General features: G+C 40.5%; 1 protein-coding gene across 2 annotated transcripts; it reads left to right on the top strand.

The window, feature by feature from the left end:
• The first annotated feature begins 130 nt into the window (after positions 1-130).
• Positions 131-15,064, top strand: slc30a2 (solute carrier family 30 member 2). 2 transcript variants are annotated; one of them, XM_072703041.1, is made up of 8 exons: positions 131-426; positions 8,082-8,230; positions 9,813-9,959; positions 10,615-10,768; positions 11,463-11,682; positions 11,940-12,045; positions 12,495-12,629; positions 12,771-15,064. In XM_072703041.1, exons 1-8 carry the CDS (start codon positions 347-349, stop codon positions 12,914-12,916), a joined length of 1,137 nt encoding a protein of 378 aa, XP_072559142.1. In that variant the 5' UTR covers positions 131-346; the 3' UTR covers positions 12,917-15,064. The 2 variants fall into 2 exon arrangements, with proteins under 2 accessions (XP_072559142.1, XP_023687366.2); XM_023831598.2 differs by having other exon boundaries at positions 8,082-8,290.
• Positions 15,065-15,444: the final 380 nt, after the last annotated feature.

Genomic DNA, 15,444 nt, shown 5'->3' with positions numbered 1-15,444 from the left:
AGGGACATACCGTAAATGTAACGCTTTTTTGGTCGGAGGACGTTTTAAGACATGCCACCTTTAAAAAGACTGCTGTAATTTGCAGCTGCATCAAAACCCGTTCACTCATTCAAGTTCTTTCGTTCTCCAAAATACAGCAGGGGAGTAGCTGAGACGGTGTCTCTTTTATCCGTTTTACCCTGAAGCATACTTCTGTAAAGGATATATTTTTTCGTGAACTGGGATGGCTTGTACGACTATGTATTATCTAATATAAAAATACATTTCTCTTCTTGTGAAACACAATACGTTTTGTACATATCAATAGTTATTTACCTCTCAGTTCCTATAAACAGGCTGCGTGGTCATGGACAGCACTGTGAATTCTGAGAAATCTCATCTTATTAACGAGAAAAATGCGAAAATGTATTCTCTGAAACTGAAAAGGTAGGTTTCACGATGCATTATCTGTCATTTTAATTGGTTTTCTTGTTGTATTTAACCTAATCAACAAATTTGGAATTTAGAACTCAACTGTTGAATTTTGATTATTCATGCGACTGCATGTCTGCACTACAGAGATATGCTGGAATACTTAGGAGAGCTTTAAATTATATAAAACCAACACATGACAAACTGCTTAATGGTTAACTGGTAATTTTTATTAATTTAGCCAGATTCTCAATTATTCATATTTATTGCCCAATTAAATAGTCCAATTGAACAAGGTCTGCTATATTACTAATGAAAGGTATTCCTTTTCATTACTTAAGTAGAAAATGAACATATTCAGCGTTTGGTGTTTATTGCAGGTGTTTGATTTAAGGGCTTTGTAGACAAATCAATGAATCACAAAAAATTGCTAGGGAACGTAGAATTTTTACTCGCAGACTATGCCCACTGCTTTATGAAATCCAAATTATTATTATTATTATTATTATTATTATTACTACTACTACTACTACTACTACTACTACTAATAATAATAATAATAATTATTATTATTATTATTGTTTTTAAATGTGTCCTAAAAATTTAATTGTCAGTCATATATTGTACCGATATCGTAATGTTTTTGCCTAGTCGAATAGCCGTCTTGCCCCCAATGCGGATATCGTGCTCTCTCCTGAAATCCATTTAATTATTGGCCATTTCATGTAAGATTTCATTATATTGCATATCTGAATACCGCTTTCAGTCAGGTCGTCATATTCTTAGAAATCCCTGACGTTCTATGCGCCTGATGCCAATAACTAGGCAGTGTGTGAAATGTTTTATGTGAATGAGCAAATTCATTTCCACGCCTGGCTTCATTTAGGACAGCATTAGATGGATGGCCCCGGGTGCCTGCCGAACGCTAATATGTTTAAATAAACCCACCATCTCTCGTTACCAGGCATCTTGTGACGATTGCACAACAGAGAAGGGTTACATGCAAAGTTTTTTTCGAAATCTTTTTTTTTTCGAAAACATGCACTTCATACGCATTTATTGCAAAATATTTCAGTAAGCCGTTTAAACAGAAAATAATGCGGTTTATGAAGCGTTAGCTAAGTGGCCAGTAGTCTGTAAGTCGGCCTACCAACAAATACAATATCGTGACATATTAAATATAAGAAAGAAAAATTCTCCTAGAGAAACCATACATAACAGTTTTAACATTACGCATTACAATTTAAATAGTAAGGGAAAGAATAAAAAGAGAAATGTGCGACTTCTACGCGTTTGAAAATAGATTTTTTTTTTCTTTATGTTCATCATATGTTTTTCGCAAAATGACAAGAAATCCACATACAAACAGCACCGCAAATTCAATTTACGTAATGAAAACTCTTCTGTAGCACTGCAGCGACAACAGCAATGACATTGAAGAATACGGAAAATATAAAATACCTATACAATACAACTAAATTATATATTATACATCCACATGTTGTAGCTAATTAATAGCAACCGCACGTTTCTGTTAAACAAGAATTTGATCATTTATATAAAGTAGCCTACTATGTTATTTTTATTATTTATGTCCTTTATTGTACAAAAGTTTCTCCCGTATTTCATGAATATCTCCTTAATAGCTCTTATCTTGCCGAGATTTTTTTCCATGTATTTCCCCTGCGGCCTGTGTTGTAGCTGAGTAACCGTACGTTACACGTATGGCAGTTATGTACGCTATACCCTTCAAAAGAAATCAGAAAAATCTAAGCTTATAGTTTCTATCTCTAGGAGTTTTGAGTTTGTTTTTGTTTTTTTGAGCAAATAATTTCCAAATTAAATCACTGGCATTGATTTAGGCATAATTCGAAACATTTCATTTAAAAAATGTTTTGTGGTAGCCTATTTTCTGAATCTTAAGGTCTGTAATTGGTTTAGACAATTTAAGGACTTCGGGACAGCAATACACCAAAAACATGAAATACTACTTCGCACAAGACCATGGAGTTGCATACAGCTATATTACATCGCAATCAGTATAATTTTCAAGCTACCGATCTGTCGGGATCAATGTATTTTTATTACACTAATTTAACGTATAGCACGTCCTTACAGCGAATTGCCGTATTGCTCTACACAACGAAATCCGAAATGTTATTACGTTATTACGTTTAGCTATTACAAAAAATACATTTTTGACGGCAAAAAACAGGAAAAAATACTACAGTATTATAGTAATAGTACTACAATATTATTGTGTATATGCACAGTAATGCAGGATATTTCGTTATCACAAAAGTTCACTTTTCTAGATGAGTGCCAGTTTTTTTTGGCTATATAGGCCTACTGACAAAATAGGTAAAAATCAAGCATCTCATGTTCAAACCCAGAAAATTCGCAAAATGACCACAATGTTGAACAACGACTTCCCTAAAGCATTAAACCAGACTCTCCTACTTGCGTTATCAATCATATCCAGCAGTCCGCAGCGCCATTATAACAGATACCAGTATCGTATAGTTTATTGATAAATTTCTCATCAGACACCTATAACGAATCGTTTCTTTATTTACTTATTTAATAGTGATGATGATAACAACAACGATGGTAATTATATTATTATTATTATTATTATTATTATTATTATTAGGCCTATTTGGAATCTATCGGTAAATTTTATCTCCAGCACTGCGGGTCCAAATCCAGCGTCCTAACAACAATGCCATTTTCCCTCTTAAAAGGGCGCAAATTGTATATCAAAACAGCCCAATCGTTTAACCGTAGCCGTAACTCCTTTTTTGGGAAATTTATTTTGAGCCCAGTAGTACCTCCGTAAATCACGGAAGATGCCCGTAAATTAGTCATACGCTTTGCCACAACCTGCTTGCAAGAATTCGCGAAATCACATAAAATCTGATTGACGACCGACGGAACAGATATACCAGTGAACCATCTGTCAGGTATACGTTTATGCCAAGGTAGGGTTTCCAGTGCGGTCATCTGTTACCTGCCAACTGCAAGTTCAGCAGAATACAGCTGTAAATCTGTCTGGCAACCATTGTAATATAAATATAAAAAACCACAGTAAAATGGGTCAGCGGACAACACATACAAACTGTGATGTTGTACCCTGTAGAAAAGGGTCTAATCTGATGAACTAAGCATGTGCTGGGACAGCATGCATGTAATAATTGTTAAATATAAATATATGTTCATTGCACCATTATACCCTGAAAGATACGTTAGACTTCTCTCATTCTCAGAAACAAAGCTGTATCACACTCCAATACGCTAATATGATTTCATTGTATGATGTATAAAAGTCACCATTTTTGAAAGCCAAAATTCATTTATAATTTATGTTACGGCTAGAAAAACCTTCCGGGAGTCTGATTATTGTGAAATTATTCCATTTATAAAAGATAAGAGTTCATGTCCGCTGTAATTCACAAACACGTCCTGTAACCCATTTAACTTGGCTACCCCTTGCAGACTTCAACACTCCATTGAAATTGGGAAATTCTAGCTCCAATCCAGTCCAGAGTATTGAATGCACATTTTGGGGTCCATCTGAGCATTCTTGGGCTGTGAACTTCCATGGTGTGACTGTGTCTTGCCGTCCAGTGGACAGTGGACACCCTTTTACTTGCCGTCTCGATGGCCTCCCCTCATGAACTCATTTCTTTGGGGTCACGGTCTTATCATCAGCTAACTCGATGGTTTATTGACGGAGCAGCCCTTAAAAAGCCCTCAGCAAGCCACCGACATTGAATGTCGACCAGTTTGGGCTTTGCACATATGGGAAGCAGAGCTTTACAAACAGGCTGTCCACTGTGAAATGTAGAGAGTAGACAATAAACACGTCCAGGGCCTTGTTCTTGAAACAATTGCCCCAGAACCTCATTAATGCTATCAAAGGAAGCACCTGGACTGCTAGCTGACGTTGAGGAAGCATCTTTAAATTACTGGGAGACATGTTCCCTTACCTCTTTACTGGGAGACATGTTCCCTTACCTCTTTAGTGGGGCACATGTATTGACCAGCCCCACTTTTTTGTCCATTGACATGCAATAGCTATAAAGCAAGTTTATGAGAGACACTGGATTCACTAATCCAATAGTTGACAATCCTGCTCCTGCCTGTTTTCATTCAACCCACATGGCTTTCAACCTGCCACATTCATTATTAGCCTATTGAGGACTGTATAAGCCTGATTAAGGTAGGGTTCTGGTTGGAGCGGGGGGGTGTTACGAGGACTGAGAAGTGCTTCAGTAACCAGTGTAACATAACCAGCATATTCCAACAAAACGTTGGAAAAAAAAAACATGGGCGTCGCCGTCATTAAATCTGAAATTATTCATTTGGACCCCTCCCCATTTAACATTAAATATTAGTTCACCCAGCACTGCTTTCCAGTGTGTCCCTCCCCACATTCAAAATGCTTCTGACGCCCCTGCAGCTGAATTTGATTTATGTCCCCTTCTACCATCATCGGACATCAGTATTTAAAAGATGTAAAATGGACCCATATTCCATCTATGATCTCCAGAGCCTGTAGCTGAATGCTGTAGACCCAGGAACAATTACTGGAAGACTGAAATGCCTCAAATCAGCCCCCCAGAGGTGTCCTACAGGAAAATCTACAAAGTTTCTGTGTGATTCCTGTCATGACTCACTGTGACAGCATCTGGCATGTCCGTTCATGCGCTGTTTTTGATTGATCTCACACCATCACAACACAATCGCTAAAATACTGTGTCCACTCTGTGCTGTAACTTTCACCGCTCTGCCTGTGCTCTAAAACCCATCCATATTCCAACCACTTACTCTGTCAGACAGAATGGTGCCAGTCCATCACAGGGAATATATGCTCTTATGGGCAACTGTCAGTTAGCCCCCCTGTAAGTCTCTGGACTGAGGGAGGAAAGTGGAGTATTAGGAATTTTTATTTATGGATAAATTGCAAACTCCACCCACACACGGAGAGGGGCTGGACTTCACACCCCCAGCCGGAAGCTATGAGCCTCCAAGGCTCCATATATAATAAATATATAATAAAATATATTATAAAATATATCTGATATATTCCAGCTGCAGAGCAAAACGTTTCAATTCTTTTACCAGAAGTTCCAAAGTTTTTTTTGACTGAATTTTAATAACTGTTTCGTACTGTTCCACAGGGGAACTGACAGATATAAAATTACTTTGCCCAGTTCAGATTATGGGAGCCTCCATTGCATTGCAGGTTTAATATGACCTGACCACACACTCAACTAAAACATGGGTGCTACCCATTGACGGTGAATGTAACTGAAATAACCTCAGTGAAATGCTGAGTTTTTAATAATTGACTTTTTCATAGTCTGACCCTGTTATTATTCAGCATTTGTGAGCAGATTCTTTCCCTCCAGTGCACAGAATTCTCTTGTTTCATCCGTTTCTCCATCAGTGTGAGACAGAGGCTAATTTGCTCAGTTTAGCAAATAACTGTTACAGCTGAGAATGAGGCAGACAGTCCCCAAGGACATATCCACATTGTTGTAGGCATTAATTGGAAGGCTGTGCTGGATATTTTCAAGGTGCTACTTCTAAACATGGGTACTCTATCACAGTTACTCTAGTGGAAAACAAGCAGCAAGAAATAGATTATACTGTAGTGTATGGAAAGTTACAACTTCACAAACACTGCCTGGTTCCCAGGCTGTTCAATGAGTAAGCAGTGCACTGCAGTGACCAGAGATACAGTACAGGGAGGAGCTCAGGTGACTGTGTGGGAGAGGCGGCCAGAGTGACTCTGTGCGAGTCATAGTGCAAGTGAGGCCTAGATCAGCTCCATTGTTTGATCATTTAAATTGTACAGAATTTCTTGAAGCGTTATTTTTATCAATGGCACTGATCGTGAAATTTGCATATTGTGAAAAGTAAGAAAAACGTTGCTTAAAATTGAGTGCTAATGAATAGATGAAAGTAAACATTAGATATAACACACCCTAAATTAAGCTACCAGTGTTAAAGATAATGTATTCTACCTAAACACATGGCAAACAATTGTCAAATGGCCATGTACATCTAACAGGATGTACAGGAAAAAGCATTAAGTGTGCAAGGGAGCAGGTCTTTAAAGGCGTGTAGTAAGTGTCTATAGGCAGGTCTTTAAAGACGTGTAGTAAGTGTCTATAGGCAGGTCTTTAAAGGCGTGTAGTAAGTGTCTATAGGCAGGTCTTTAAAGGCGTGTAGTAAGTGTCTATAGGCAGGTCTTTAAAGACGTGTAGTAAGTGTCTATAGGCAGGTCTTTAAAGGCGTGTAGTAAGTGTCTATAGGCAGGTCTTTAAAGGCGTGTAGTAAGTGTCTATAGGCAGGTCTTTAAAGGCGTGTAGTAATTGTCTATAGGCAGGTATTTAAAGGTGTGTAGTAAGTGTCTATAGGCAGGTATTTAAAGCCATGTAGTAAGTGTCTTTAAAGGCGTGTAGTAAGTGTCTATAGGCAGGTCTTTAAAGGCGTGTAGTAAGTGTCTATAGGCAGGTCTTTAAAGGTGTGTAGTAAGTGTCTATAGGCAGGTCTTTAAAGGTGTGTAGTAAGTGTCTATAGGCAGGTCTTTAAAGCCGTGTAGTAAGTGTCTTTAGGCAGGTCAATGGAGTCTGCAAATTTTTGATCTGTTATATTGAAATTATGGAAGCAATTAGCAAATATTTGACTGAAAGACGGTAGATTGTCTGAGATGTTATCAAATTTGTGAGCTAATTAAAATTCAATAAGTGTATCATTATACGATTGTATCTGTGCCTAAGAGATCACAATTAACTAGATATTCACCATAAATTTTGGAATATGTGAACGCTACCTAAAAGAAAAAAAAGGTTTCTAAAGATGAATTACTCATTCTGAAAACCTTCTAAAACTTTTGGATGAAATTTAATCAGTTAATAGGAGTAAAATTTCTGTGAAGCAGTATTAGCTCTGTGGGGCTCATCTGTGCCGTGGTTTACATTATTACATTATTACATTATTACATTATATGCATGCATGTGTGCGGCTAATTCTGGGATCTCCCCTGCACACACATCAGGAAGGCAATCACACCTCATGTCTCTGGCAGAGTGATTAAACAGACTCTCTTTTCCGCTTGGCCAGCTCCTCTTGACGCTGTTATGTCCCCAGGTGGGTAGTTGGGGGGGGGGGGGGGGGGTAGGCTAGGTCCTGTAAGTCATGATTAGGCTTTTCCAGCTCATTAGCCCCATCATCACTTCTCCTCTTGAGGGGGGGGGGGGAGCAAGGCAGTCAGCACACTCTTTGTTTGCTGTGATGATTGAATTTTTAAATGCGATCTGGGATCAGTGTATGTGGCGTGAAAAGAGGACAATGCTGTAATGAAGTCCTGATCTCTGGGGACTTGGCTGCTATCTGTTAAAGGCAGCAGGGAGGGGGGGGGAGGGGGAGGACCAAAGCACAGGGTAATGGATCTCAGAGCTGATGATCACTAAGTCTGTTTGCCATACTGAACTGAATCTATGTCCTAGCTTAAAATATTCAAGAAGTCTAAATAATAGCAAGAATATACACTTACAGACACTGTGACTTAATCTTCTACAAGGCGAATGAAGTGTGATACTTTGCACTTCTCACTGTTAGTAGAAACAATGGATTTCAATCTACTTCACTGTTTCCAGCTCCTTCCCAGGGTCCAAGCAAGGATACCCCAGCTTCCCGTTTGAGAACGGGGATGTACCAGGGGCCATCGAGCTCAAACAACCCGTCGGCACCCACTGCCACGGCAATAGGGCCTCGGCCGGCCAAACCCCGGAGAAGCTTCTGGCTCGTAAGAAGCTGTACATCGCTTCTCTTGTCTGTCTGGTCTTCATGATTGGGGAGGTGATAGGTAAGGATTACATGGGAGCTCAATGTCGCTGCGAGATGTCTACACTGCCTGGTTTCCAGCATTGAGGAGATTTCTCTGGTAATCATAAGAAAGGAGACAGGCCGAGGATTTGTAAATCTAGAGCAGGACTGAGATCCCTATATTTCATAATTCCATATATACAGTGGTAACTCAGTTCTCGAACTCATTAGAACTCGAATTTCTTAAAAGTCAAACAAACCAGTTCGAAAAAAATTTCCTGGAGCTCGATCTGAATCTCAGAAGTCAAACCATGAACGCTGACCTAAGATAACTTGAACTAATCCAAAAATTATGCAGAAATGCGTGAAACAGAGATAGAAGTAGTGGAACAAAAATTGAGCAGATGGAATTATTTTTGTGCCAATTAGATTAAATGCATTAATACATTTTTTTGCTTGCGTTTCCATATTTCTGCATCAGAAAATTCAACTGATAACCGAGGTATCTTTGTCTAATGTTGCCGGTTGCCTCCAGTGAAACTTGCCAGAGCTTATCATTTTTATTCTCTGGATAACAAAAGATCGATCTGCTGGCCTAATGAAATAATGAATTATATACATGTTGCGGGCCATATAAATAAAACGCTGTGTCCCATTCTGAACCAATACAGGACACAATTTGTCCCCTATTTTTGGACTGTGACACTAACCCACCCAGGAACTAACAAAGAACTAAAAAAAACATATTCCTCCATCGTTTTGGGGTGGGAGTTTAGTTTTGTGAAGTTATATGAAGTTTAATGTACAAGCTTTTTTTGTGTCTCCTATGCTTATTAAGCATAAAGCTTGTGTTGCGCGATGGAAAAGCGACACACAAAAGTGGCCAGGAACTACAGCCCAGGGACTTGGAACCAGGAACTAGGTTCCTGAACTTCAGTGGGATAGTGGCTAACGATGTCATTTAAATTCCAAGAAGAAACAACAGCTTACAAATTATAGGGGAACAGAGTGTCCCTCTGAGTGGGCATATGGGGGGGGGGGGGGGATGCCTGAGCAGCGGGCCGTCAGCACGAACTGAAGTGAACTAAGTCATTCTGGTCTCTTTTGAAAATCTGTTATTGGGAAATGTTACCTCAGTTCTCAGAACTAAAACTACTCAAAATACTGGGCTGGCGAAATGTCCAGCACCCTTAGCTAACAATTTTTTTTATTGGGAACCCCCACCCCCCCCAATAGCCAAATTTTATCGTGGGTATGTATGTGTGTGTAGGGGGCCCGTCTGGGCAAAAGTCCAGGGCTGATTTCGAATCCCAATCTACCTGAACACCTTCCATAGAGGCTCTGAAATTATTGAACCAACTCTCACATCGCGGAACCATCTGTCCTGAATATTGTCTATCCTGTCTGCACTTGTGTTGTACTGGACATTGTTACCCTGTTTGTGCTTTGTGTCATAATTATTATAACTTATTGTGCAATACTGTTTATTAGTATGCTAATTCTCATAATGTAATACTGTAGTTTCTGTGGGTCTAGCCGGGATGCATCTCTCACCATCACAGGTGGCTACCTGGCCCACAGTTTGGCCATCATGACCGATGCAGCTCATCTGCTCACCGATTTTGGCAGCATGATGGTCAGCCTCTTCTCCTTGTGGATCTCCTCCAGGCCTCCCACCAAGGTCATGAATTTCGGGTGGCACCGGTCAGGTGAGCCACGCAAGCCAGCTTAGTCCAAACCACACCCCCCCCCTAGTCCTGTTAAAAAGACGATTTTGTGCCCCAAGATTGGCCCACTTCCCAAGCCCCAGTCTTGCTGTCGTGCTACTAAGTGGGCTGATTAATCTTAATTACTTTAGTAGTCAATAACCTGCCGCACACACTGGAAAAGCGTAAATATACAACTTCTTTTCGTGAAGCATGTGATCAGCAGCTTAGACATAATTAACCTCTGTACAGTAAACATCTTTTATGGCTCATTCAGTGCATGGAGGCAATATTTATTTATGCTGATCACTCATATGGGGCTTCACTACTGTTTCTGCCCATTTAAGCAGGAGATAACCAGCTCCTGACATCACAATTGTAGCTGAAATATCTCCTCGTATTAGTGCATAATCTTATATATCATCTCTGAACCCTCATGGTCTTCAAATTGCTCAGTATGCAGCAAGGTCCCTGCACTGCATCCCCATGGCTCACTCACCCCCCAGGTATGATATGGAAATGTAGGTACCACTGGCGACCGCTGAGATGATCACTAAACGATGCGATGGTACGGAGCGGTTCTGCCCCAGGCCCCAAGTCCCCAGGTGTTGGACTCCCCTCCAATGGATCTGAGGACGTCACTCCCTGTTTTCTGCAGAAATCCTGGGTGCCCTTGTGTCAGTACTGTCCATCTGGGTGGTGACAGGAGTTCTGGTGTACCTCGCCATCGAGCGCATCGTCAGGAACGACTATGAGATTGAGGGTCACGTGATGCTCATCACCTCCGGCTGTGCAGTCCTGGTTAACATCATGTGAGCCCCTGTTTATTTTTCCCCTACATTATTGTGAGGTTTTGCATTAATTGCTAATTGCATAAGCATGGTGACATCGACCGCAAACCGCTAATTAACAGTGTATATCCTCCATCATTTACAGATATGGTCAAATACAAATACAGTACCATTCCACAGTCTCAGGCAGGTGAAGGAAGTGTTTAAAGCTAGCTGGGCAGAAAGGGTATATCTGCTCAGAGCAAAATCACGATCTAGCATTAGAACATACGCAAATTAAGAACGACCCAATAAAAACAGAACAAAAATTTCTTCTGTTCTCCAGACAGTTACTCATATCTTGTTGGATGGTTAGATAAACACCACTTCAGTTCCCAAACCTCTCCTCAGGGGCACCTCAGCTGTTCCATGCATTTGTTACATTTCACATCCGACTCACTTAATTCATTATTTAAATTACCAAAAAAAAAAAGCCAGTGAGGTATTGATCAGCCATATGAGGTGTGCCGGATGGTTACTGCAAATTCTGTGGTGACTTTAGTAGAATGGAAATGGTTACACTAACATACATAATTACATTAATGGACATCATTTTATAGTTTTACACCAACATGAACATCATTTAAACATCATTTTCTTTGTCCGTCTGTCATGTTCGTGTGAAACTGTACGGATTCCTCAGTCTTCTCCTTCATCCTTCTCCCATCTCCCTCAGAATGGCCTATATTCTCCACCATTCTACCACCTTCCACAACCACGGCTCAGGCTACCACAAGATCGAAGAGGGAGGTGCAAGCCCGGTTGGCCACTCCCACTTCCACGGCCTCCTGGGAGGTCACGGCAACACCAGCGTGCAGGCTGCATTCATCCACGTAGTGGGCGACCTGCTGCAGAGTGTGGGAGTTATGGTGGCAGCCACCATTATTTACTTCCGGGTCAGTATGCACTTGCTGACGAAGGTTTCTAAGTGATCGGTTCTTATGTAACAACACAAATCCAGGAACTAATCTCTCGGCACGTTTATTCTGTTCTACTCATGGCCATTCCTGCCAAACCTGCTCTAAAAAGCCGATCCAAGCCCAAGGCTTAATTTCAGAACCATAGTGTGTCATTGCACCTGGAGTATTAAGTACGGCGTTTGTGATTGTTTTACAGTGAATCGATGCATTACGTTAATTCTATATCCTCTCAGCCTGAATACAAGATAGCAGATCCCATCTGTACCTTCCTGTTCTCTGTGTTCGTCCTGGGAACCACAATCACGATACTGAGGGACGTCTTCAGGATATTAATGGAAGGTAACGCCCCTGCCATTTCAGAAGGACCCTCATCATACTTTTTTGGCCAATGGCGTCGGTTTTGTTTCAACATAGGCAGGGAGCACATCAGCCTCAAGACTCCTGCCCCCCTGAACACACACAATACTTCAAACCCGAGTCTTCACTCTTGTTTTGACTTATGCTTCAAATAATGATTCCTAATCTCTTTGAACATATCCTTTAAAGTTGGATTTTGATTTAACTATGTTTTTTATTCAGAACATCTTACTACAGGCTCCACTCACAGTTCTAAGGACTTTCAATATAGGCCAATCTGTTCCCTCTGCTTTTTAAATCATAAACAACTTTAGCATTGAGAGACCAGACGGAATTATTTCAGCCTGTACCTAGAATAAGCAAAATGAAGACCTGCATATATACTTGCATGCATGGTCCATAGTCACCCTTCCTTCTCTTTCTCCATACAGGAGCACCAAAGGGGGTGGAGTTTAACTCTGTGAAGGAGGTGCTGTTGTCACTGAGGGCAGTGAAGGCCATGCACAGCCTACACCTCTGGGCTCTGACCTTGGGACAGACTCTGCTGTCTGTGCATGTGGCCATAGGTGAGACATGACCATCAGCTGTGGGCAGCACTGGTCATTTCCTGTGCAGTTCAGTTTGAGCATGTCGACTTCCTGCCATCTGATAATTCTCCCTCCCTCTCAGGTCAATCTCTTCAGTGTTGTTTTTGTTTTCTTCTCCAGAAGAGAATGCAGACCCTCAGAGCGTCTTAAAGGAAGCCACAGAGATCCTTCAAACCAAGTTTGGCTTCTACAGCACGACCATCCAAGTGGAGCACTACACAGAGGACATGGAGCGCTGTGCCCATTGCCAGGACCCCATAGACTGAGGCCTGCACAGCGACAGGTAGGCCTCTCAGAGGTATGAGAGCGCCTACTGTGGCTCACCAGTGTCAAAGTCACATACTCATTGTAATCACCACCAAAGGCATTCCAAGCCAGAACTGGAAACTACGTCTAAGAACACCAACATCTTAAAGTCGGAAAGTGTTTCAGTCCATCGGCCTTTGTAGAGCTACATCAAACGAGCTTGTTGCCAAGCCAAAGACATTTGTCTGTCCAATTTCTGGAAAAAAAATCAAATCCAATACTGAGGAGTAGTTTCAGTCTCTCAAATGCATATTCACCTTGGCAGTTTGGTGGGAAAATTCCTTCTTTGGCCAATATTGCTTTTTCCATTATGATAACACACAGATATGGCACAAGGACGGCTCTTATTTTCTGGCACGTTTTAGAAAAGCGACAGCGAATGCACAAGACGGCACTGTGATTACAAGTAAGGGAGGGGCAGGAGAAATGGACAAGGCAGTGGGAAATATGTGGAGGACACCAGCGTTTGCTGCTTGGATTGAAAAGGTCACTAGACCACTGGTCCTACTACAAATCAGATGCTTAGGCGGAATAACAGTGTTGAAATGTGCCTATCAAAGAGTTCTTAGCGGAAAAAAAATGACACAAAGCTCCCGCTACCCAAAAGGCAAAGAAACTCATTAGACACGTTACACACACAGGCCACCCCCCCAGATTATAACAGAGGAATAACCAGAGCTCACTCCCCAAACAAAAGCTTAAAAACTGCAAACTTACCAGCTCGATTTACACCAGGAAAGTAAAAAAAGGCAGCTAGGCTACATTAATGGTGCTACACGTGTTAGCCCGTCCTAAAGACGCAGACTGCATAGGACATGATGCACTAGCTTTCAGTGTAGGGACTTTGATTTGAGAGGAAAATCTTTACAAGTACTTTTCTGTGCGAGGATAATGAAAGTCTTTCATAGAAGACAGTCCACAATAAAAAAATTACGAAAAAACAATAAAACTTGGCATTAATGTAAATACCACTGTTTACATTAATGTAAGATCTCCTCCTTTAAGATTATAGTCACTCCAAACGACAGTACATAGAACCCCATGAGTGCTTAACGCTCTTCCTCCTCCACTACGTGGTGCTTCCCTTCTGGTTGCATTCCCCCATTACTGTCTAAACTGCATTCCAGAGGTCTGGAATACTCACAGCGCTCTGGAATACTCACAGCGCTGGACAGAACGAGCCCGCCGAGGTTTCTCACCCTCTCCCACCCTCACATGTGCCTCTCCGGGGGAGTTCGGCATCCAGGCGTGTTTGTGATCGTAAATTTTACTCAAAAAAAGAAAAACATGCATATATAAGAGGAAAAATTAAATATGTACAGTGATGTGTATTGTGCCAAGAGCAACAAAGGTCAAACGACGTTCCTTGACATCAAGGCGACGCAATTTGCTTGCAACATATGCAGATACTTGCCATACTTGTCGTGTTTGATGCCTTTATCGGATTGTTGATGTAGAACATCGCGCATTGTGGTGGCGGCAGTATAAAACTATGAATTCATTTTTTTTAAGAGAAGTGGCTGATGCATTCTTGTTAATTCTAATAATGTTGGGGACATATTTTGGGTTGAAATGCCTACAAATCAGACTGCCAATTTAAGAATATTACAAATTGAGGACTTAGCTGCTATTTATCACTGAATATTATTGCAGAAGTCTATATTTTGGTCAATTTTGATATAAGGAAAGGATATATTTTAGATGTAAATATTTCATTTGTAAACCAAATTAAAAGCCAACGAATAAAGCAATCAAAATGAAACCTAAAGATGACGACCAACGATTTTCTCATATTTTTGTCATTCAGATTGCGGTTAAGTCTTTTGTTTTTTCTAACCTTTTTTGTTCTTTCTGATCAGAGGCACACTGTAGCAGATTTTAAAAAATAAAAGTATCAAATAAGACGGCATTAGAATGAAATACCTTCTTTGACTAGGAAATCTCTTTGTCACTTGAATTGCCAAACCAGTTGCATGTGGCGAAGCAAGATAACGATATTGAACTTTAACAGGAAAACGTTACCAAAGACAAAATATAGAACAGATAAGTCTGCGCAGTACTTATGAATCAAAAGGTTACAAAAACTTAAAATCCAAATAGCTATATGAAGGTAACCCACTAAACATTGGACGTCGGATAGGCGTGCAGATCATGTCTATATTAGGTCCGTCAGTCCATGACCAATTCTGGACATCTATACAACGTCCAAACTAGGTCCACAATTTGAACGTCCATCCATGACCCAACTTGCACGTCAATATGACATTCAACATTTGAACGTAATTTTTTTTGACGTTATTTGGACGACTATGACAGGTGCAGGAAATATAGTTTTATTTACAAATATCAACATTGTTGTTATCAACATAATAAATATGAATACAGATGATTATTTCGAAACAAACATGATTTATTATGCCAATGCGTACATATTTTATGTGCATTTGCCCTGATATGACAATAAATTATATCGTGCATTGTTTTTTAT

The sequence above is a fragment of the Paramormyrops kingsleyae genome, chromosome 19, assembly GCF_048594095.1.
Source record: "Paramormyrops kingsleyae isolate MSU_618 chromosome 19, PKINGS_0.4, whole genome shotgun sequence".
In the NCBI taxonomy this organism is placed as follows: Eukaryota; Metazoa; Chordata; class Actinopteri; order Osteoglossiformes; family Mormyridae; genus Paramormyrops; species Paramormyrops kingsleyae.
Note: the sequence above shows the minus strand (reverse complement) of the source record. Positions and strands in the feature narration are given on the sequence as shown.

Coding starts and splice junctions, on each gene's coding strand:
- slc30a2 (XM_023831598.2), top strand. CDS start 347: ATGGACAGCACTGTGAATTCTGAGAAATCTCATCTTATTAACGAGAAA. Junction 11,683..11,939: donor CCACCATTATTTACTTCCGG/GTCAGTATGCAC, acceptor ATATCCTCTCAG/CCTGAATACAAGATAGCAGA. Junction 12,046..12,494: donor CTTCAGGATATTAATGGAAG/GTAACGCCCCTG, acceptor TTCTCCATACAG/GAGCACCAAAGGGGGTGGAG.